General features: G+C 38.3%; 1 protein-coding gene across 2 annotated transcripts in view; it reads left to right on the forward strand.

Annotated features, from left to right (window-relative positions):
- Positions 1-8641: 8641 nt before the first annotated feature.
- Positions 8642-25945, forward strand: part of LOC309590531 (BEN domain-containing protein 5) — a gene marked incomplete at both ends in the record, with an annotated part of 962813 nt that continues 945509 nt past the window's right edge. For both annotated transcript variants that reach the window (XM_082311814.1, XM_082311813.1), the window contains one exon: positions 8642-8688. In XM_082311814.1, coding sequence (XP_082167940.1) covers positions 8642-8688 — 47 coding nt within the window. The remainder of the gene's footprint in view (positions 8689-25945) is intronic.

Consider the following 25945-nt stretch of genomic DNA (forward strand, 5'->3'; position numbering starts at 1 on the left):
CACTGCCAATCCTTATGGGTCAGAGGATTAAGAGATACAGTAGCCCATCTGTGCTTCACCAAATATCTTCATTTAGAAGATAAACATGGTATGTAACTACATTTTTTTACTGTGTACTTCCTTCATCCAAACTTCAAGTCATTCTAATTTCATATTAATGTCTTAATTTTGAAATTGTCCTTGATTTCAAGATGGATTAGGCAGTAATTACATTAAATGATTTCTGCAGTTTCTGATCAAATACATATATACCTGTTCATTTCCTTAAGATCTTAATTTAAAGGATATTTTTTCTTCTATGGGACCACTAACTCTTGCAGGGAGGGGTAGAAAGTTTGCATGCTGTGAAGGTCCCTGAAGCTCTAGAATGCAGAAGATAATGTTATGGATGCAAACTTTAAAAAGTTCAAGTAATTTTTTTCTACAGACTCTATATTCAAGGTTGGGGACAGATAATTGGGTGTGATTATGTCTAACTGAATATCCACTTCTCAGCATTGCTAGTTATAACAAGGGAAACAACTTTGGTAATCGCACTGTTCAGGAATACCTAGAATTTTATATTACTTGGCCAAAATACAGAGAAATTAAAGAAAAGATGCTGTGTGGTTTATGTCTTCAAACACATAAAATAGTGATTTTAAAATGTTATTATGAATGTCATCTTGGTGTAACGATTCTCTAATGACGCTAAAGCCCGATCTTTGCCTATCTGAAGATGGTCAGGCTGGAGTTTGCGTGGGCGGCACTAATCCCTGATCATCTTGCTAACCATCATCAGTTGCAACGTTGTCCTTAGAGGCATAATGACCTTTTTCACCTGAGTTCACATTATTTTGCCACAGCAGACAGTATTTAGGACGAGACTCACCAAACAGTGCTATTTCCTGTACTCTTGGGGGAAGGTGGTTGGCCTTGGGTAGGCCCCACATTTTGCTTTACTCTGTACCCTGGATTCCACAGAGAATGGCTCTGACTTGCTATTACCCCTTTTCTAAGCTGTTCGGAGTGCTGCTATGGGCTTGAGTTTTCCTTATTGTACTATTATTAAGAGCCAGTGTCGATAGTATTTTGCACTACAAGGACTTCTTTTGGTGGCACTGCATGGCTGACGGAATAACTGGCAGGCCACGAGTGTTCCTGCACCAGTACAGTGCAAAAACAAAAGGCGTAAGGTGAACTAGGACCTTGATGGCTGACGGTCTCAAGCCATCTAGTACACTGAACTCAAGCCCACACATGAACTTAACTACCAAAGGCAATCTACCTGCTGCCTTTGGATTCATTGCTTGGATTCTTTTAAAAGGAAAACAAAAGATCATTGTTAGTCCACGTGGCTTACATTGGCATAGATCTATTTCATTCCCATCAGAGCACTCGTAGGCCTTGTATATGATAGGAGAAAAAGATGGTTCTTTGCCACTTAGCATGTGAAAAAAATCCTAGGGAAGACAAGTGCATATTAGGGTGAGCCAACTGTTTACCATGATCTGCTAACAAATGTGAAAACTAAAAATGGCCTTTCTGCACTGGGATTTTATCGTGTATTAGTTGCCATGTGTTAGCTAACATAAGCTTATTGCAGTCTAAAGTAAATTCCTGCAATTTCAGTTTACCTCCTCTCTCCCAGCTGCTACATGTAGTGATTGTCTCTCAGTGATTTGCTGCTCCTTTTTCTGTGCCACTGGAACCTTGAGAAATTTTAACTAAAAACAAATCACAGATTTATTTAAAAAGTATGGAACTTAACATGGTTCCTAAATCCATTATGAACTCTCCTTTCCTCTAAAGAATTAAATTTCAATTGGGGGCCCAATAATCAGTTTCAAGACAGCAACCAATTGTTCAGTTCATCCCAAATTAAGTTCTGATTCTACCTCTCTCAACTTTCCAGATGTTCACTAGCTACATTAAAAGAATTTTAAGAGAGTAGATGATAAAAAGGGTTAAAAGGTAGAGAAGAATTGTAGAGTTTATAGAATATTAAAATGCAATGCATAAAGTGTGTCTGTATATATAAACATAGGACAGAGTCTGGAAAACGTCCATAATAAAACAGAAATATTCATGAAAAACTAATAATTAGATATTAAATAATTTTCAGTAAATATATGAAAACATCACACAAGCATGTATTTCAGTTTCTAAGCATAGGTGTAGTAATCACTGCCACCAGGACTGTATCAGGATCATGTAGACCCCTTAGAAACATCCACAAAGTAACAGCTTATTTAGCAGCTACATGATTAGAAACCACTTGGAAGTGCTTTCACTACTGAGAGCTTCCAGGGAACTGCAGGGTTCCAGTGCAGGAGAGTTCTTTGGGCCCCTTCTACCTGTCCCTGAGCAGCACAGAATAGTTATTCTCCCTTAGCATTACCCTTCAGGTTTGAAATTCCTAAACTGTCTTGATCCACATGTTCAAATCCCAGGAGAACTGACATAGCCCTTCATCTTTCCCAGATAAAGTGCACTTTTATCGTATACATTTGTATACCTTTCTGATGGGAACTTAAAAATGAAGCTTCTTTATTTCCTGAAAAGAATTTTAAAATACCAGTTTTGTAATAGTAAGCCTTTGATCCTGTCCTTGGGTAACATTTCTTTTTCCATTCTGCACCCAGGTGGCTGGCACTGACCTTTCTTTCCTTTCCTAGGCAAATGCAGGGTGTAAGTGCACGCTGGCAACGGAGCCCTCAAAAAAGCTCTGCCCTGCTTAGAGGAACAGTGAAAGAGGAAGGAAGCGTGTCTGAGAATGCACTACACATTGGCAGTCCCCTGCTTTTGCAAGCTCAAAAGTGCTTGTGGAAGAGTGGAAAAGCAAGGTAGCATCCAAAATCCTGGAGGCACGAATTGCTCACCTTCCCTACTCAGTGTGGTTGTAATTTACAGATTGGGTTCCTTCAGGCTGACAGTTTCTCTGTGTAATTACACCATGTTGATGCGCATCCGTGAGGACAATCGTTAGGAACAAACAGTTCAAAATATCCATAAAATGTAAAATTAAAAAAAAGACATTTTCAGGAGTGAAATGAGATGATGCTTTGCCCGCATGGGCACAAATTGATCCAAGTTGTGTGATCACGGTGTCTCAGGTTTCATATCAGTTATCTCAGCGTAACTTTTTGATTATTTCTAAAGTCATGCACAGAATGAGGGGAGACACAGTTTGACCTTTCCAGACTTGCTGCATTTTAATTTTTCCTATGCTTAGAAATAATGCAGAAAAATCCAAGAGGTAATATTATTTTTGTATTGAATGTCTGAAGTTATACTAGGCATGTTCAGAATACATAAAAGATACTGTCCTGACACACGAAATTTACAATCTCTTTTAAGATATTACATAACTAATTAGAGCAATACATGCTGGAAGAAGAGAAAGAGTGGATCAAGGTTACAATAATAAGATTATACCATTCCCCCACTATATATGCATGTTTTAAAATTGACTTCAATTTTGCTACCTCAGTCTAGGCTGTAGTTTTTCATTTTGACTCTTTTTTTTTTCTTTATCAGATTTAATTTTCTGTCTGAATCCACCAGACCGTAACATCCTGGCTAAAAACTCCGACCAGACTTTTTTATCTTTTTTTTCTTTCATTTTCTTTTTTATTTTTAGTTTGGATTGTACCTGCTCTGCTTGCACAGCCAACATTGTTGGCCAGTTTGTAGCAGAAACATTGTCATGGCCTTTTCTCTGACAGTAGTTAAAGTTGGAGTACCAATAGAACATATACTTGAATGCATGCACTACTTTATTCTACACAGGAAAAGTGATACAAAAAAAGTAATTATACGTTTTCTACACAATTACACCTGGATTTTTAAATCCCCACTTTGAAGAACCATACCATATACTACACCATATATGTGGTGTGTGAAACACATGCAAAACTTGTGTTAATAGTCTATCTTCTCATTCTCATCCAGCTGTAACAGTCACTTAAATACAATTTGTGAAAAATTAATAATGCACCTTACTGGCTTTTTTGTAATGTATAAAAAAGGGTGGGTTTTGCCAATTTTTTAAACACTCTGAAAATATCAGTATTGTAAAATTGGATTTTTATTGGTTTTCTTGGAAGATCTTTGGGGTTTCGACAGATATGTATTGACAGCAGCCACCTCTAGTTGAATCTAAAGTATTGAATGTGTAATGCAAATCATTCTGTCTTCAACATATTTGAATTCTACTCATGTTAAAAAAAAAAAAAAAAGATCAGAAATCTTTTTTGCTTTCAGTCTTTGCTCTTCTGGTATTATGCTTTTTCATGTTCTTTAGTCACCACACAGTCTTGTGGGCTGCAGACAAAAGATAAACAAACAAAAAAATGGAATATCTAATGTTTCAAATAAAAGCACAGATAAAAAAGTAAAATATACTCCTCAAGTCCTTATAGATTATAAATAAATAGAAAAATGGCACAAATCTGTATTTAGAAAAATCATGTCTTTCTCAATATTTGCAATGAAGGGAGTTGTCAGTCACATTAATTTTTATGTAAATTTACCTAAGCTGATGAATCATAACTGAATTATTGCCTAATCTTCCTGGTTTTGGCCAGCATTTCCATTTTTATTTCCATTGCCTCAATTTATGTTTATTTGTTTATATAATGGTTTTTAAAAGTCCATTCCAGAACCCATAACTAGCACAGCAAAAAGAGGGGGCCTGCTTCAAGTCACTTTCAGTCCCACACAAGAAGTGGATGCAAGAGACAGATCGGAGTAAGACGACACTAGTCCCCATGATAGACAGTAATCTTGGCACACAGCTGACTATTCATTATCATTCCTTCAGTAGATATCACAGCATAGGAGATTTTTAGGGAGGGATTTGAAGGAAGAAAATTAGGTGAGTGGGAGTGAGAAGCAGCAGTGAGGGAAAGCATGAAGGTGCTGGTTTGAAAATGTAACAAGTAGAGAGTTATTACTGAATGAAATGTGTGGGGGGAAGACGTTGATTTCTCTATAGGATATTAAAAGACAATAGGGTGGGAATAAGCTGTAAAGAGCCACAAAAGTGAAGTAGCTTTTGCTTGCTAAGGTGCTGAAGGAGGGGGGGATACACTGAAATAAGGAATATGGCTGAAGCAGTGATTATGAAGATAACCAGGGCAGCGGTGTTTTGCAATGGTGTTCCATTATTCTTTGTTGTTTTGTGATGTCCAAAATTAGATTATTAGCTTTGAAAGGGCAGGGACCAAAGATGCCTTTGTACTAACGAACACCCTAACATATTTTCAGGTGCTCTAAAAATGCATAAATAAAAATAAGCAACTGCTTTTCCTGAATACTGTTTCCCTCATTCTTCAGCCCTTATTCTTCAAGATACACCATTCAGTTATCTTTCTATTTTCAAAAGAACTTTCTATATGAACTTTCCAGTTCTCTCTTGTCAAATTATCTTACTGTTTTTGGAAAGACTGCATATCATCTATATTTAACACCATTTCAGCTTGGTGAGGTGACTATAACATAGCATTAAACTCAGACTAAAAAAATGAGTGTGGCATTTCTAGGTTTTTCAAGTGTGTTAACTCAGAAGAGCTAATTTGACTGGAAAAACTGTTTTCCCCCAGATGTCTTGGATTTCAATAGACCTTCTTGCAGGTATTTGAGTTGAGTTAATAGAATGGCGGTTAAATGCAAAAGGCCTTTGGATTAGTATTTGTGGTCACCATAGAAGTGAGTCTCTCAGAGAAATGTGAATAAAGAGGTCATCTGAAGAACTGATATGGAAGGTTTCTCCACAGGCACTTAATTCTTAGAAATTTACAGATGAAAAATGCTATATGAGTATTAATAGATAGGAATGAAATATGGATGAGGGGACACTAAAGCTGGAATAGCAAGTAGAACAAAGGGAATAAGGGGACATGGGGACATGATAAGAAACCAGACTAGAGCTGCAGACTTGGACAGAACTGTCTAAGATCTAAAAAAAAAAAAAAAAAAAAAAAAAAAAAAAAAAAAAAAAAAAAAAAAGGAAAGTTTAGATAAAGGAATGAAGGAATGAAGAGGTAAGAAATATAAATTATTTGAAGGAGGGATGGGAAAGGGGCTGTAGCAGGATAAAGAATGACCAGAAGCAAACAAGTGTCCTAGCAACTGATACAGATATGGTCACCTTTTCATAAAGAAAGAGAAAGAAGAGAAAGCCAGACTTGATAACAGACTAGACAAGTAAAGAGGAAAAGAAACAATCAGGTTAGGTTTTTGTGACAGACAGGTAGGAGGTACTGTAACGCACATACATGGAGAGATTCCAGGAGAGTGGTTTTGCCTATGTTAAGCCTGAATTGGTGCTGACGATGTTTCTCAACGGATGTGCAAGAACATTTAATATAAACAATCAGCCATGAAAGCTGAATGGGCAGAAGAAAAAGATCAGAGTACATGTAGCATATTTTGAAAAGGGATGTCCCAGGATCATTTGCCCAGCAACAAACAAGGAAGAGCACAGGGCCTGGGTGATCTGCTAGCCTGGAGAAAGAGTATAAGGGTGAGGATGTGTGTGTGTGGGGTGTGTACTTACCGTAGTTCACTGTCAGCAGTGAGACAAATCAGCCTTTGTAGTGTGCTAGTGACCACCTATAGTTTATGAAGACTGCAGAGGGAAACGTTACAAAATATTTTCCAGAGCTTGGATCTAGATGGCCCTCGCTGCGCAAAGAACAGTATCCATACTCCAATATTCTTCTGTGCAAGGGTGTATCTTCTAACCCCATCACAAAGCTCCCTTGTTACACCACTTTACACAGGTATTTCATTGAGTCATTGGCACAGGTCTGTGGCTAAAGAAATATCAAATTAGCTTATATAATACTAAAGTAAGATACCGAGAGTGAAGAGAAGTAGATGAAGGAAAGAGGCCTAAATGCCACTGAAAAAGAAAGGAAACGGCAAAGGAAGAGAAACCACAAAAATAGGTGCTGCAAAAGTAACCAGAGAACTACGAACTGAAAGAACAAGGCCGCAAAAGCCAGGGAGAAAGGAAGCAACTGACCCTACAGAAAAATCTAAGCGTGTAGAACCTGCAGGTATTATCCATGTGAGTCTTGTTAAGAGGAGTTGAACTGGAGCAGAAAAGGCACATACCAGATAGGAAGACAAAGACGTAAAGTGATGTTTTAAGAAGAGAACTTTAGATGTAGGAAGATACAATCCTACCCGCCTTGATTTTTAAGCTTGGAGTGTTTCACTGACTAGTCATTGGTCACTAGGAATTGGTTACATTTATTTACTAGCTATAAGGAAGCAAACACCTAAGTGTGTACATTGCCATAAACAGTCCTGCCAGTTTCCATTGCTGAGCATTGCATGCATTTTAACAGCTAGCCAGTTTGGGGTATATTCACCCCTGTGTGCCCATGTATGCAAATATATATGATTCTAGGCCTTGATGCTTGCGCTTGTAACACTGTGCTTGTCCCATGGCCAGCCTCGCTTCTGAGAGCTTGGAGTTCATCTGCGTTGAGGATGTACAATGAAGCTTCCGTCTCAGCCTTGCATTAGTGAGACACGCATGATCAGACCCAACCTGCTGGGTCTCTTGGGAAACACACACATAATTAGCCCCTTTGCACCAAAGACTTGATTGCTGTATTTGCCACATGGTGAGTGTCACCCAGTGGGCCTGCAAACACACTCACACAGAAACCCTCCCATCCCCGGGAAGCATCACTATATTTGCCATATGGTCAGGCTCACCTGCTAGGTCTAGGAGAAGGAGACAGACGGGCAACACTCACACACATAATGAAGCTCCCCACTGGGCTGCCTTAAGAAATTAAAAAAAATAAAAGTTGACATAACTGCCACACGATCAGACTCACCTGCTGAGTTTTGGGACAGGGTGGGGTAATCACACACGTGAATTTGCCATCTCTGCCCAAAGGGTGTCTCCTCGTAACGCCTGTGCTCCACCTCAGTGCATCAGGCTGGAAACCAGAGCAAGAGGGACGCACTCCCTCCCCCACTGGGGCGAGAGAGACCCCTAACCCAAACAGGCCCCTCTGCCCACCGCTCCTCTCCGGGCTGCAAGGCTGTAACTGCTCCCTGATCTGGGTGGAGGGGGACATGCACCTCCATAACGAGCCTCTCCTCCTCGGAGCCCTAGGACCACCACGGCGCCAGACCCGACTCCCCGCCTCCTCCGGGGCGCTGTTACTGTAATTGCCGAGGTAGAGGCAGTCACCAGGGAGAAGATAACAAGCCCTTCCTTCCCTGGGCGAGCAGTGCCTGTAAACACCAGCAGCGAGAGGCGCCGAGGGGCAGGCGGCCGACGGGTCTCTCCTCACGCACGGTCGTTCCCGCCTCTCACGCAGCGCCTGCTCCCCTCACGCACGGCCGCCCCACCCGCCACCACCGGGACGGTCGCCGGCCTGGGCGACGACGGGAGCAGGCACTCTGCGCTCCCCGCCCCGTCCCGGGCCCGGCCAGGCGCCCCGGGGCGCCGGGAAGGTTTTCCCCGGGCGCCGTCCGTCAGCGCGGCGCTGCCGCCGCCCCCGCTCCCCGCGCGGCCATGGCGGCCCGCGGGCGGGGCGGGGGGGCGCGGGACTCCCCTGGCGGTGACGTGTGTTGCCATGGCGACGCCCAGGCAGCGTCTCGCTCCGTGTGGGGGGGTGGGGGGGGGATGACAACAAATATGGCGGAGAGGAGCAGGACGGCAGAGACGGGTCAGTGCCAGCCGCAGTCGCCTGGGCGGGGGGGAGAGGGGAAGAGCCCCTCCTTCTCCAGGGGCTTCTGGCAGTAGTGGGGGCCTGCCTCGCAGCTGAGTGCAGGAGACGGAGCCCTTCTCCCAGGGGAAAGGGAGGGAAGCGCCTCCTGGCCCAGGGCACTGAGGTGGAGAAGGGGCCGGGGCAGAGGCCCCTGCCCAGGGAGCTGTGGAGGAGGGCAAGGCACCTTCCCTAGGGGGATGAGGAGCATCTTCCCGGGGGAGAGGTGGTCGTGGGGAGTGCCCCTTCAGGCAGGGAGAGGGGCAAGAGCCCTCAGGCACTCCAGCCCTGCCTGAGGGGGGATTGCCCCGTTGTGGGGAGGAAGGTGAGAGGGCAAGAGCCCTGCTCACCCAGCAAACAAAATGTGGGGGAGAGTCCAGGTTGTGCAGCGGGAGAAGCTGGTAGTGGGGTAGCCTGCACTGTGCACCGTCCTCCCCACGCGAGGGGCAAAGGTGGTGGTGGTGAACTGCAGAGCAAAACGGTGGTGCACAGGAGTTCCCCTCACACAAGAAACCACGACCTGCTTTATGTAAAATGAAAAAATAATATGTGAAGACCTGGGGTTGGAATTGAAACTGCAACCACAAGGCTGACAGCGTGGGGGTTGACCTGCAGGTGCCGCTTGACCTCTCCCGGGAGGTGTATGGTACCCGGAGGCTGCAGAAGGGCGGCATGCCGTACACCTTACATCTTACATACGTTATTCTGTGAGGGTCTCTTTAAGGAAGGTGCGAAATGTTGTTCTTCCTATTCAGGATGTATTAACAATGGCTCTAACTGTGTATGTGAAGATAAGTTTGTCGGTGAAACTAAAGTTTTGTGTTTCCTCATGAATGATAAGGATTCTCTAGGTACAGGGGTCTTTCCTATTGTAACAAAACACAGTTAAGGTCTTTTCCAACCCACATGAAAACAAAAGCCCCCAAAATAAGTTATGAAAATTAGAGATATTAACATTTGGAGGATGAAACAAAGATAATGACAGTTTTTCTGAATATTTAATATCCCACAGCATCATACATAAATTATCTGGGTTCCTGGACCAAAAGTTCATTTTCTTAGTCTGCTGTGTTAGCTGCTGTGCATATGCTTTTCAGCCTCAGAAGTGGCTCCAAATGAAGAGGCATTATCCATAGAACTGGTTTTGGATTTTTGGGCCACTTAAGGTAAAAAAAAAAGTGATAAATATGTGAAATGCTGCTGTGCTCTGGGAAACAATACTACAAAGGCTGCATCTAAATGGATTGGCCATAAGGTTCTTGAATTCTCTGTGTTCAGCTGTGCTGTTTATGAACCCCTGAAACCACACCGTAAAATTTATTGTACATTAAACTTGTCCATGAGGCAGGTGATTATTTTCATCCACTGTGTTGTGCAACACTACTCAACACAGCTGATCAGCTCTGACTGCGCTGTGAAACAGGAAACAAATCTCCAGTGGATGTTTGACTTTGTCAGCTTTCCTACCTACTTCGTCTGCCTGTGCCTGTGCCATTGTCAGTAACTTTCTTTAGCATATAACGTAACTTTCCTACTATTTCCAGATAAGTGCGTAAATTTACTCTTATATTGTGTTCTCTGCTATATTATTTAAATCTGCAGCCTTACAGTATTTGCTTTTTATTTTTAACTTTGTCCAGAGCTTTTTCCACATCTAGCCATTGCAGCTGGCTAATCATTGGTTTTCTCATAAATGTTGTGTTTCAGCTTGTGCTGAGACCATGTTTTGTTGCATGTTCCTGATACATGTCCGCTTAAGTTTTGCGATGCCTGTCTGGCCATTTTGCAAATCTTTGTTTGCAGGTCCTTCTTTTTTGGAGAAACCAGATGAGGAATTAAAAATGCAAAAAGAACCACAAAGTTAGGAAAAAGACCCAAAACTTTCAGAGACCAGTGGGGCTTGGGAAGCAAACTTGTGATCTTGGCCCATTTTTAAGAAAGGGCATGGAAAGTAGGCTGTGGAAAAAATAAGGTGGGGTGTTTTTTTTTTTTTTTTTGCCTTTTTCTCCCTAAACTTTGGTTTCTGACTGTCACCTGATGCTAAGAGGACAGACAGGTTCTTTTAGGGATCCTTGGCAGATCCCTAAAAGAACCTGTTTGTCTCCATAGTGCCGGGTGACCTGACACTGTTGATGTGCATGTAACATAATTGGAAAACATTCTTGTTCTTGGTGCATTCTGACTGCTTAGTATGTCTTCATGATATGTCAGATCTGGACCACTCTTTCGGAGATACAGGAATCTAGCTCTGGAACCTGCATTTTGCACAAATTTAAATTTTTATGTAAGGATGCAAGGAGAATAAAGACATTACAGGACTGAACATAGTTCAAACCATATAAATTGATTTAGCCAGTATGACTATATTATACTTGCTGCTTTGTTTTTACAGCAACATCATATTTTTTTTCCTGGATCAGAAAACACAAGTAATAACTAAGTCTTATCTTCCCATCTTGAAATATTAATTGTTATTTCTAATTTTCAAATGAGAAAACTGAATTATAGAGAAATTAAAGGTAACTTATCCATGCTTTATAGCAACAGAATTTACTGTTATGGACCATTCTTTACTGGTTTAGTTCAGGAACCTGTGTTTGACAAGAGTCAGTGTCAGGAAAAGATGTCAGAAAAAATATAATGTACACTTACAGAAAGGTGATTCTAAAAATTAAGTTTCTTCCTAAATATCTGATACTGAATGATATGCATCTAAGATGCTTACAACCCCTCTAAACTCTTAGCTTTGAAAATATACAGTGTCAAGAGGTTTTGTATATTAATTATACTTTATGGAAAACATACCTTTTTATAATGTAAGAATTTTTCATTTCAGTTTTATTAGTATCTCCTTATTCTTCTGTTGTAGGAAAGTAAATCTGTTAATCTTTCTTACACTGGTAATTATACTTATTGTTTTTGTATATACAAAGCTTTTCATATTTCAGTTCCTTTTTGTAGAAGATTTTTGTAGAAGATTTTTGTTTCTGTAGTAGTTTTTGCAAATTTTTAAACTTTTTTTTTATTAGGGAGGGGGATTAGGACACACAGAATTGCACAGAGTACTTAAGACGAGGGACTACCATCAGCTTTTATTATACTGTTACACTAGGCATTATTTTCTATATCACGGTTTAAGCCAATCTGTGTGTTTCAAATGAGATTGAGATTTAACATGGAAGGTAGATTATCTCACATCTGTCTGCTACAGAGTTCATATTCTGGTGCTATTCTCTCTGGACTAGGCAGATATCTGGTCTAATCCATTAAAATAGTTTCTGTGTGCTGATGTTTGGTTACAGTGCTGCAAATCAACTCACTTTACCCTGGATTAATCAATCATTTTCCCATTGCAATTGGCTCCTTAGTCCTAGCTGGTTTCTTGGAACTGCTCAAATCAGCTTTCTGCAATAAACTGTAAGTTTGTATGCTTCCCTGTTTGGGTTTCTAGGCTGAAGCCTTCATGTCTCAAGCTGGGAATCCAAATTAAAAGCTACTTAAATCTTCACAAATGAAGTCTGCAGGAGAATGAAAGTGATTAAGACTAGTTATTTACTTTCAGGAGCTTCTTGGTTTGACTTCCACTTGTTCTGCTCAGATGACCTTGATGTCTCAAAACTTTGGAAGATACAGGATATAGCAAGATGGCCAGTTTAGTTAAGTTTCTTCAAAAACCGATCAATGTTATTTTTCCAATTCTGTAGCGAAGAGGACCGTATTAACTTCTCTAAGGAAGGTTTTTCAGTAGGTCAAAGTGAGTACAGAATGCCTGTATTTGCTAATTTTTTTACCCGTGAATCAGATGGAAGTATTTAACTTTTCAGACATAGATCCAGCTAAAATTTCACTAGATATCTCATTCTCCCCAGGTTACTCTTATTCTTCTAGGCATCTATATTACCTTCAGAAGACTTGCTCCTAGAGGCCTGAATGATCAAAAGGTGCAGGTTATCTCTGAGTTCTGTAATAGTTTTCTATCTGAGGCAGCTGAATATTAGCCTGGATTGACAGTTCTAATATGTGTTATTCCACAGTTGCTAGTCATTTTGTGGATATTAGTATTTCTGATATTTCATTGAGCCATCGTCACTGAAATCATAGTGAAAGCAAAAAAAGGCATTTACTCACAGTACTGGACAGGATATAAATATATGTCTTTAGACCAAAGATCCTTGTTATCAGAACAAACAGATTTCTCAGCTGAATGTGTAGTTTTTCATGTTTATTTACATGTCATGATAGATACCTTGCAGAGCGATGTTAAGTCACATTTCATATTAAGAATGGTTATAATTTTTGAAAGCATTTCACAGCCGGGCTGACCTGGCTTCAGGGAGGAGAGCTTCAAACGACTGCTGAATGCTGAACCCCCACTCAAAGTTGTGGTAGTAATTAACATTTCTAAAATACTTAGTGTTGAGATCATTATTTCAGAGATCTTCATGTGGAGGGCCCAATAGAATAGCTGTGTAAATTCTGCAGTGTTTTCTAATTGATTTCAATATGATAGTGCTGAGCTGGACTATTTTGAAAGATAGCTTTTGATTATTCTTTCAAAAAAGAATAGCTATTTTAAAAATATTTAATCACATATAGTATGACACATTCTAATATCAGGAACATACGGCTTTCTTTTAGGTGGCCTTAATTATTAAATAAAAAGCCGAGCTATATAAGACAACCTAATTTATTTGTCTTTAAATATAGGCCTTTTTGATAACTGGAACTTCTCATTCACTAGCTTTATCATGAGGAAATTTAGAATAGGAGAAATCAGCTAATTAACAATATTATTTAATCTTGGTCTTTAAAATAACACTGTACATCAGTGGTGCTGCTGGTCTTTCAGGCAAATTTAATTTCTTCAACTGAATTGTCCTTTCTTAAATTATTTCTGAATTTTCAAGTATATATAAACAATATAGCTTATTTCCCAATATACACTACTGGCCTGTAAACATAGCTGAATTCCTGTGTTTGGAAAAAGACATTGCAGTCTTCATGCTGAAAGGGATCTGCCCACTGTATCCTCCTGTCAACATGAAGAGATTTCAAAAGTCAGTGGAAAACTGTAAGGGTACTGGGCCCAGACTTGCAGATGTTCACACACCATAAAGAGCTATTTACAGTTGTTTATAAAATGCTGCAGGATATATTTGTAAACAAATCTAAAATGTGTTTTGTTCAACAAACACATTTGCCAGAACTTACTGGTAGCATTGATACATTTTAGCTTAAGCAGTTCAAAGTCCAGGGGATACTGGAGAAAGGTTTGTTAGTAAATTTGAAGCACTCTGTAAGACCGTTGACTACTTCAGTTTTTACTGCTTAAGTTGAAATATTCATTGAAGTGATATATAGAAATTAACTATAGTCGCTACAGAAAAATATTATAATAATCATTATACTCTGTTGCCAGTAGACTGATATTCAACTAATTTCCAGCTTCTTCAGTTATCTAGTGGAAACAATCCCCACTAGAAGAATTCACTGAAGAAGAGCTGCTAATATATTTTTGGTACTTATAGCTTTGATCATATTTCTATTACATAATTTGCCATATAAGGAGACCTGAGAAATACTAATGAAGGCTTTATACAGCCAGAAGATATAATTTCAGAAAAAGAAAGAAACAGGAATGTGTTGGGTATTCCAGTTGCCACTTCTTAATGGTTTACCATTTCCTAGCCATATTTCAAACAGTTTTTTCTTTGACAAATAATCAAAGCTTTTGAAAGTTACTTACCTCAAGCCTCCCAACGTTTTTTCTTTCAGTGAAGTTCAAAGCACCCTATTAATTATTAGTGCTTGTGAGAGGAGGTTTTTGAATTTGTAAAAAGTAAAATGAGACATATTGAGAATTTTAATAGGTTATATACTGAAATTTGTAAAACAGAAGTTTCTGCAAGTTTCTTTTGGTGTTGCTGTCACTGTATTTAGTAGGCAGAAGTCTCACGCAAAAAACCAGATCAACCTCAGAATGCATTTATATGGCCTACATAGCATTTCTGTTTTTTGAAGTTGAGCTTTATAGATACAATGCTCATTAAAATAGTTTTTAAAGTCTGCTTCCTGTGTTAAAATGTAACTGGCTTGATCTCCACATGGGGCCAGTAACAAGACTGGGAAGCTTAGGTCTGCAGCGCAAGCCTGCTTTCCAAATGGGACACCTAGTAACAGTAGCTGTTATCTTTCACAGAAGAAATGGATAACTTGTCTACACTCAGAGATTTTCCTTCCTCCTGTTCCTGTTTCCTCAGCAACACCTGTTTAGGGGCAAAAGCAATAGAGTGAAATGACTGTATATTCATCTTTTTTTTTTTCTTTTTTTTTTTTTAATAAAGAGCTAGGATACCCTGATAACAGAAAGCACCAACCCCCGGATAAATGAGGTGCTGCAGGACGTGAAGAGGAGTTTGGCACAGATACTTGTTGCTAACATCACTCAGATCCAGCAGTGCTGCCTCTGCTCAGCAGTGGTGCTGCTGGATGCAGTCTGCCTCCAGCAGACCCACCTAAGTGTATGCATTGTGCTACATCACTCTTGTTTCTGGAGGATTGATTGTGCTGCCCTTTTCCAGAACTAAGTGATTCTATAGAAATCAGCTCAGATTTCTCAAGCAATCCCCAAAAGTAGTTGGTATGCAGAGCCTTGATGCAGAATTGCGATGTTTAGATTGCATTGTACCTGAGATAATAAGTTCTTCCAGGCTCAAGCTGTGTTTGCAATTAATCTACAATAGAGGTAAACCAACTTACAAGTAATCAAGAGTTGGTTATGGGTACACACCTGTGTGTCCCATATTCCAGCTTCCCTGTCATATTGTCCCCACAGCTCATAATTTTCTTGACATTGCCACCGAGGCCAAGCTTGTCATTTAAGAAGTGATATATTTTTTAACCTTAGATTTTTAAATACTTTTTTTGAAGTAATTTCACTATTTATATGTCGGAATGGTTTGGAAAACTGCTCTACCAAAATAATAATAATTACTTCAATTTCATTTTGTCACAGGCTATGCAAATTCAGAGATGTGGACTTTAGTATTAAATCTAGGGCCCTGATCCTGCAAATGTTTGGCATTGAGTTTGATATATATATGTGTATAGTAAAGTGTTTTCATGATTGGTTCTATTTTAGGATATTATTTAGGATATTCTATTTTAGGATAAGTTAGAGACTAGAACCTATACAGTCTGATACATATGTTTTTTAATATATGTACGTGTCCCTGTTCTTTTAGTATGGTTAACTGGCTGATTTTGTAGATTCATTGTGGCAAAAATCAAGCATAGAAAAGAGGGCGGGAGAAGAAATAGTTGTCTTAAATTATTATTATTAAATAAATGAGCTATCTAATTGTATTTCATTTATGTGCTAATTGATAGAGCTATTTACTTAGCAGTGGATCTCACAATCATGAGTGAAAACTGGTAAGATTTTGCTTTTACATATTGTTTCATAACCACCTTGAAAAATGTGTTGAATTTCAGTCACTGCAAAAGCAAGTGGAACGTCAGTTCCTGTGAATCACCAGAGCAGAGCAGTAGGAATCCATTCCAAAGAAAGCCCAGCTGGATTCATTACAGGTCTACTGATGTGTTTTCATTTGCAATAAGCAGCAAAATTACTGTGCGATTACACTGAACTTTAGAGCTGGGTAACACCTATCAAGTGACTATCATGTTTTCATGCATATGTAATGTAGATGAGATAGTATGATGCACTCGATTAATGAAAAATTCCTCAAATAACCTATACAAATCCAAAGACAGCGGCATTATTTCAGGGGAACTGTCCATGTAAAATAGATTGCGAGATAAACTTGCCTCTGTACTATTTACCTATACCTGAGGTCTGTAGTACTGCAGAATAACAGATGTTTTGTAACTACACAGAATACCAGTATATCTGCAGGTTATTTTATTTCTAAGCAGTAAAAATAATCAGTAATTTGATCTCAGAGCTTTCTGTATGTAAGCCTTCTTGTAGGTAGAAGTTTGGCTTGTGGTCTGAATATTTGAAATACTTTGTATGCATTTCATATTCCTATAAATATTGTATCAACTTAACATTTGCTTAGTTAAAAAACTGCTGAACATGGTGTATTAGTAGTGTTCTCTGTAGTTAAATTCCTCTTGTTATGTTGCTGATGCAAGAGAGTTAATAGATCAAGTTTGCTTTGCTGACATTTTTATGTTAGAAAACAGGAATTCTGAAACAATGTTTAAATCTTTTGCTATACCGTACTTATACTTTGTGAATAAAATAAAGCACTGCAATGATCTAATTATTTGACATGAAATACTAGGTTATGTTAAAGTGTTTCTTAACTAAAGAGTAAATTCAGCAATGTGAGTGGGCAATGCTTGGGTGGAAGAAATTCTCAGTGGCTTAAAATATTCCTTTTTGGAATGGACTGTTTCGGAAAGTAGGGGGAAAGATGCTATTCTCAACCAAGAAGTTAAAGGAGTTGTTTCAATGAGTAATTGTAATTATGGCAATAATTAATAGTGTAATTGATTTCAGCAACCTCGGGGAACAAATTATTCCAGAAGTAGTACTAAAATCCCCAAATTATTTTCAATATGTAGTAGTCAAGAAGATTTTAATTCCAAAGTGAAGAAATTAGCTGTCTGAAACTGCTGTTGACTTAAATTGACTGACAGAAGACATGCTTACCTCTAAACAAAAAGTAAATAGGAAGTAAGGGTAAACCTATATCTTTAAATTACACATACTCAAGAGCCAAGGAAAAATAGAAATTCAACCCAAAGAAGGATGCATGAATTATGGTGCGTAATACACAGTATGGAAATTGTCAGTGAACTTACATTGCCCAGTTTTTACTTATCACACTCATAACGATAACCCAAGCAGTTGTAGCAGTGTACAATTACTTCTCTTCCAATCCTTTGTGAAGTATAGGGTCTTGAAGAGAAAGATAGTGCTATGCAAAACTGCTGCTGTGTTTCCCCACGGGATTCTGTGCTCTGTGGAGCCCTTGTGGAAAGCCTAGTTTCCCAGGGATAAGGATTCATTACTAGCATAAAGATGTTAGTGGTTGAGTCAGGAATTGAATTAAAGTCTCCTGAACACTAGACTTACTCAGTGATAATCAAATACATCTTTTTCTTTGTATAGGTGTATCCACAACAAATTTACAATAGTCACACTTTAGATATGAAAAAATCAAAATACCTCTGAACAGTGGGTATGGTGTAGTACCACAGCTGGCCTGCGTTGAGGCTCACCAGACTGATTGCTTTTGGAGAATACCTGAGAATGAGCTAAAAGCCTGATCCAAATTAGAAGGCACAGCTGTATTACCTCAGTGCTGAACCTGAAATAATGTCCATGATGTAGCTTAGCCGCTCAGGTATGGCATCACAGCTATAGCTGGCTTCCTTTGGCCTTGCTGGGATCACAGCAGATAAGCTCATGTCTTCCAAAATATGGCGTAGACATCTCTTTAAATACAGGTCTGGAAAGCCCCTGTTTAATCAGCAAACATATTAAGACATTAAAACTGCTAGGAATTTGACATGAAAGGTAATTTTCATAAACAGAAAAATCACTATTTATATGTTTCTTACTTGATGTTGCCAATACTCTTGAAAGACTTCCATAGTACTTCATACTTAGTGCTTTTGGGAGATGCTTTTTGTGGGCAAGCATTTTTGAACGTGATAGTCAGGACTGAGAAGTATGAAACCTAGGACAATTAAAATAAATAAAGCCTTGGCCTTTTGAGGAAGCTGAAATAAACCTACTTCTCTGTTATATCAGGAATAATTATTACCTATTGAGTCTTTTTCAGTTTTCCAGCTGAGAATCAGTTGGTCCTAAAGCAGAGAGACACACAAAGTTGTTAACTTACAGAGATTTCAACTTTATTAGTCATTGAAGGCTACATAGTCATGAGTCAGGGTCATTGCATTGGTTGCTACGTATCGGATGTTTTAGTTGCATTTAGCTTACCTTAATGTGAGTTATTTTTAATTTAGAAATTTATTTTGTCATGACTTCTTTCAGTTATGCTGTCATTAAACCAATTTTAATTATGCTGTTCTTGTAGGATAAAGACCACCTGATTCTCATAGTGCTCACTCCTGGTTAGGATATCATAACCTGACTGTTGGTTAATCACATCTTGTGCTCTTAAATCAGAAAAACCGTATCTATTCTAGAATATACAGTGCAGATAAAGAAAAGAAAAAGCCATGGAGGAAGTAATGTTCTTACACTGAAAACAGTTTTTGCTATAAAATATGATTTTACTGCATAGGAGGGAAATGGTCAATGTAGTCTCTAGGCCGGATCTCTGTTGCTTTATCAGTGTAAGTATGGATTAAGTCTGTCTGTTTCATACCTTCTGTATGAAACCTGAAGTATTATACATGGAAATTAAAGTTTGATCTGTACCAACTGTAACTAACTGAATCAATATCCTTTCGCTGGTGCTATTTCTTGAGGTTGTTCAGAAATATCTTTTAGTAAGTATTTTGCAGGTAATCATTCTGCATTTAAAAACCTTGTCAAAGAAAGGATTTTGAAAATACATGGTATATACATGTGTCTCATTAATATACCTGAAAGTTTAAGCTAGGTATCCTGCTTTTGTTAAATCAATGCTTCATACCTGGGCAGCTGTTGAAATATGGATATATACCTAGCATCCATATGTATATGTGGATATATAGATAGCATATATCCATGAACCTTTCCTCCCACTTTCCTCCATCCTCCCCCACATATAATACAAAACTAGGAGTATAAAAGCTGATTTGTTTCAGGATTAGGTGGCATGGGAAATATTTATAGCATTTTAGGATAGTACCAGAGAATACTAGTGACTTCAACCACGAGCCTCTTTTTCCAGTTTTGTGGGTAGTATCATGAGCTTTTGCCCTTATCTGGCATTTTCTACCAACTACAATGCCAAACCCTGCAATTCTCTGCCTGTTTTGACTCAATATTTTTTGCAGGTCACATGTGCTCCTTGTCTTTGGGAAATCAGTTGCTTAAAGGTTTCAAAAACACATGGGATCCTACGAAAGAAAGTTTTACCCATTGAAGTTCTATAGTACCACACAAGGGATCTGCTTTAACTCTTCAGTTCTTTTCCTGCCTCAGAATCCCTAGACACAGAATTTCCTCTTGCTTGGTAGGAGCACCCCCAAAAAATCTTTTGCTGACCTAGAACTTGAATTCCTATGCACTCTTCAACTGGTGTTTCAGCATCTCCTATTACTCATATGCAGACCTAATTCTCCGAGCCATCCCTTATCTCCCAGGAAGAACAGACTTGCTGATACAATTACTTTTTGCAGATGCAACTCTGACAACTAGCTGTGCTCGGTAGCTATTATTTACTCTTTTCTCTGCTAGTTGGGGATGTATGTGATGCATTGCATTTTTATTTACAATTTATATGTTTTATGCTTTTGTTTGATCTGTTTTTTGTTTAAAGAAGTATTGCTACTATAGCAACTGTTACATCATGTGATATCTTTGATATTATCAAGGTGCCAAATACTTGTTGAAGAATAAATCTGTATATCAGATGAAATTCACTGATTCTTACAATGTTTTTAAGTAAACATATTTTCAGTTAACATATTTGGTATATCTATTTTTTTTCTTTTTTTTTTTTTTTTCATTTGTGGTGATGAGCGTTTTAGTGGATAGGTTAGAGATTATAAGTACAGTAAAAAGAGTAATGGATATTATTTTTTTCTTGCTTACTGAGTTCAAAGCATTGATTGCTTTTTTATTTTCATGAGGAAAAACTGTTCAGACCTTCTTGGACTTCTTGGGTTTCACTAAAGTGATACAAAAAATTCCATGGCCATTTGCCTCTGACAAGAAGGTATATCCTTGCAGATAGGCCACATTGAGGTAATAAATAAATATTCTTGAAGTAAAGCTTGAAGTTATGCTTTTAGGTTAAAGATAGGAAACAAATATTATACAAGTTGACTTATTTTCTTTTCCTGTAAACTCATAAGACAATGCCAGCCACTGGGAGTGAGGAATCACTGTTCAGAGCAGTATTTGCCAGATGTTGTCTTCAGTTCCATGTTCTTCACTAGATTTTGGAAAGGAGCTATAATTGACCTTGGATTGATAATTGTATCTCTATCTGGACCTAGTTTTTTTGAATGGACCGGGCAGTGGAGATTTCTCGTCATTTTTTCGTACTTGATCAGCCAGTAAACTGACAGCTTTGTTTTGGGGTAAGCACCTTATGTACTTTTTTGTTCCTACTTATCTTTGGACTGCCTGCTGTCTGCTCAATATGAGCGTTTAAGCAAAGTGCTCTTTGCGGTACCACCAGGCCTTTTGTAGGGACCCCGTGTGACATCTTTAGTGATCATTTTGCTTTGACATATTTGCATATAACAACAAGACTTTTTCTGCTCTCAGCTTTGACTGAGACACCTATGCCATACCTTCTGCTAGAGTAAATCAGTTTGGGTATGTATATCTAAAGAAGTATGAGGTATTTAGATGTACTTATGCCTTCTAACGCAAAATAAAAAGTTAATGGTGCATTAGCCAAGGAATTGTGTTAGGAAGGTTAAAAGGATATGTTGTCTGGTAGCCTCTGTAGAAAGAGTAACTTGTGCAGTAAAAGTAAAAAAAACCCAAACAATAAATTACAATGTTTCCTTCCTATTTATGCAACCTACCACAAGCTTTTTCAAGTCTGTGGCAGTAAGCTTGCAGTTTATTTTTCTTGAGTACTTTCAGAACCTTTGCAAAGCTCAGAATTTACCTGATAATCTCTTCTAAACTAGTGCTTGTCTTTTATTCTGCATGTTTTCTTGAATATGAATATCCTCTTACAGTTTGGAGACAGACTCTTGACAAGCAGTCTGTTGGTCAAACTCTAGGAGGAAAGTAATTGAAGAGACAATTGCTTTAAAGATGCTTTATCTCAAATTGGGTTTCTAAATAACAATGCAATGTTACTATTTTTTAGAACTAGACCAAGCTGTATGAGAATGCTGTCTGTGATAATCAACATTTTCCTTGTTCTGCTTGACCTTTGAAATAGGTAATGGTGACAGTATGGGCACAGTACCTGAATGTGAGGCAGCAGGTGTGGTTGGTACCACACCAGGTATTCTCCCAAACCCCGGGATTTGTAATCTTAACATAATTTCTTCCATTTCTTTTCAGATTACAGTGACTGTGAATTAAATACCTTTCAGATTGACACTGTCTGCTGTATGTTTAGATTCTCAGGGTTGTGCCCAATCCTTGCTGCAGGATACATAGCTGTGAAGATCAAAATGACAGTTGTGTTTTCTTCTTTTTCTTAGCGTTTTTTAAGCCAGTGGAGCTGGAATTCCAAGTTCCTGCTTGTTGCTGCCTGTAGGATTTTTAGAATGGCCATAGAGCATTCAGAACTGATAGCAGAAATAACAAGTCTTCTTGAATATCAGTGCTGCTGAAGCCTAGGGACAATGATATAAAAGCTTTTATTTAAAAAAAAAAATATCAAGGAACAAGAGAACATAACCAGCTATTAAGACTATAGATTTCTACAAATGCTATCATATAAAAGAATTTTGCTAAAATTACACTGTTTGCAGTTTTCTGATTTGTGGAGAAGACACTGTCATTGGCATATCCTCCATAAGCATTACTTGTCCAAAACGTGAGTTCAGCAATGTTCATCTAGAGACTTGTTATATTTAGGAGCTAATAGGAGTTGCTGTTGGTCATCTGAATGAATTCTTGTTTCTTGCAAACTGTACTGAGAGTTCAGATTCACTTCTTTGTATGGGTTTACAGTAACAATACTGCTCAAGGCTGATGAAGCTCTTTGTTAGGATACCTGGGAACATTCTTTGGCCCCTGGGTGATGGGAATCTGGCTATTAGATCTTTACACTGTAGAAATTTTCAGTAGCAAAATGCATCCTAATTTTCTTCTAAAATAAGGATCTCGTAGCAGAATGAGAGGCGTCTTGGTGACATTTGTAATATTTAAAGAGAGACTTCTACAAGGTTCACTTGCAGTTATCATCTCTTTTCATGTTACCTTACTTTTCTAATTGGCTATCCTTGTTAGGCACTACGTCTGATTATAAGAATGCTGCAGGTTTTCCAGGCAAATTCACTCTATATTTTTCTATGTCTGTTTTAATGCAGCTGTGCTCTCCTACCTAATGTAGCATGCGGGTAGCTGCCGGCTGCTAACTCCGTCGATTCTGGAGTTTGTCGCAGCTGGAAGCTGAGGTTGTTGTTTACCCAGTTCAAAGAGTGACTATTACTTACTAAAGAGGTACCTTCCTCTAGGAACTGCAGTTTTTAAAGAAAATGTACCTAAATTTGCATGATGTTTATTATAGCAAATACTGTTTTCATCTTTGCCTAAATGAAAAAAATGTTGGCTTTACCCTTTGAGCTTAGGAATTGCAGGAAGCTCCCCTGTAACTGATTCTATTCATTTTCACCAGTTTGATGTGAAATATATCCATGATGACAATAGTGATGAATGCACATACCAGAAGACTCTGTCCAGGTTTTATTTTAAAACCTTATATACTTACAGAGATTTCAGACACCTACAGATTTTATACCTGATAGAAAATTACCATGAAAGTTTAATACTGTGGTAAAAGTAAATCTTAGGGATTTGCTGGAGACTCCAGGAGTTTAAGCTATGAAGAATTAGAATAAAATAGCTATGTGTCTTACAACCTATAAGAAAAATAATTGACAAAATAAGACCTTCAGTCTGAGAAAATTTCTTTGCTAAGTTACTTTTGCCTTTGCTTGTCTTATCTAACCTTTTTTCAAAGGAGAATCTGATCTCCTTAAGTGTAACATGCAGGATGTACTTCAGTTAATTCTCTTCTTTCCCTTTCAGTTTGTTTCAGATTGAAGTACTATTTCCCTTCCCTACAAGGTTCTGTCATACATCTTTGCCTTCAGTCAGGAAAATCTACTTAGGGCTCCCCAGTTGTGAGGACAGTATCTCTCTATTGGCCAGAGGACTTACGACACAGAATAACAGTTCTCTCCATCTGAAGATGGTAATGTATTCTCAGCAACACTTGCTGCATCTGCTGAACAGACAAGCGTGAAGCCACGTCTTATAATCTAGTCATACAGCAATGCAGGCTCTTTTTGGGCCAGTACTCTGGCCTTTTCTTTATCACCCAAGGAGAACATGCCAGAAGGGACATAATGCTGTTGTGCTATATAATAACATGAAGTTCAAAGACTGCAGTTTTACATGTTTAGAGATTAACTAAAGATCATATAACTCAAAATATAACAATGCGTTCTGAATATTCAAAGTACTGTGTAGTAAATAACATGCAAGAAGAGATTAATATTATTAAATGACTATGAATTATAGGCTATTTGATGATTTTATTCTCATTCCTGAATGGCTATATTAGGCCAGGAGGAGCAGATGGAAACTTTTTGCTAGGACACAGTTACTTGACAGCTTCCTTCTGCATCATGTAAAGACTCCATTAGCAGATTTTCTAATTTGTCAGTTAGGTGGAAAGGGAGATGTAGCTCTGTCTTCTGCCTGCTTTTCCTACACTGTCTTATGGTGGCAGTATTATGAATGGAATCTTTTCTAGTTTCTTCATCTTTATCTAAGCAGTATTTCCCAGCTATCTTTTAAGAATTACAAGAAGTCTATTACTTTTAGCTGAGACTTAAAAGTGAGCATTTACCAGGAGGAGTTCAGTCTTCTTTCTGCTCTACTCAGTTGACTCCCTGCCTCCCATTTCACTTTTGTCCCTGGCAGCTCATGCATTCTTGGTGGAGATCTGCAGGTTTTCCCTAAATTTTTCTTTGTATCCTTGATTCCATGTGTTGGATTACGAACAATTAACTTGACTAACTGCGACAGGTATATGGGGACTCTTAGTCAAAGTGGCACTGAACTGAAACTGAGGAAATGGTTTTCCTGTGGCTGCTGTTCTGAATTACAGGTTGCATGATGCAGAGGGATGAATTGTATTAAGTGACACGATCATGGCCATACAGATACACAGATGCCCCATCCAGGTCTAAGTTTGCCTCTGGTGTTACCAGCCTTTAAGCAAATTTTAGCAGCATGCTGGTAAAAAACATCTAGCTAAAAATAACAAAAGCAGCAATTTTACATTTAAAGAAAACAGTTTAAATGCTACAGATTGCTATCTGTGGGTAATTATTCAGTCTAAAACAAATAACCTTGAGTTTGCAAATAATAATTTTACTAAAAAATAATAGTATGCATTATCTAATATCTAACTTTTTGGATTATGGTAAAGAAAAGGTCTAAATTCTCTTTGTTCTGTTGTAGTACTTCTTAAAGAGAGTAAGTTTCAAATTTCTTCCCTGGAAGACTGGGGATTTATATGCTGAGTGTTGACCTGGATATACATATTTTTTAGTCTGGGATTTATATACCTCTGAAAATATGAGTATATAATAGAAAGCCTGACAGACCCTTTAACTGTGGTGTCACTAATACATTGATATAATTTGTTACCTTAGCTAAGGTGTTTTGCCTCAAGAGGTGGAATACATTTATATATGGAAAGGTCAGTTTTAATTAATAAGCTGTTTTCATCATTCAGGGCCAATATGAATTGCTTGTAACATTTGTGTGAAATAGTTTTCAATATAAAAATAAAACAAATTGAGCTTTGTGTCACATTCATCATCCCCTGTAACCCATTTAAATGTCAAAAAATCAGTACAGACCAGAAGTCTATTTCTAGAAGCCTTAGTAGCCCTATTTATCAGAGTGAAATAAGATATTATCATCCCATTATTCCATCACATGCCTCCTGCACTTGAAGACATACACATTTCTTCTAGTTTTCTGTAACACGGAAGATAGTTTTTCTATTGTTAAATATTTGTTTTCCAAACAGTAAATAGTGAAGAAAGTGCTGAACCAATGTCAGAAGAATGAACAGCTAGTTATATTATTGTGTATTTCTTTCACTATACTATAATATTAATGTGTAATATAATATCCAATATTAACTTTCTTGTACATGTCTCAAATGAAAAAAAATATCACTGTGTTTTTCCATCCCTATTTGGAAACAAATGTTTGGCATACTGCAATTTGTTAGGCAGTATAATTTTACTGGAACGACAAGGCTTTCAATGTATACGCTACGGATATATTTTGACAAAAATCATGTCATTGTATAGAAAATTTATGTCCTCATATATTTTAT

This window comes from Platalea leucorodia, assembly GCF_965183815.1.
Source record: "Platalea leucorodia genome assembly, chromosome: 5".
Taxonomy (NCBI): Eukaryota; Metazoa; Chordata; class Aves; order Pelecaniformes; family Threskiornithidae; genus Platalea; species Platalea leucorodia.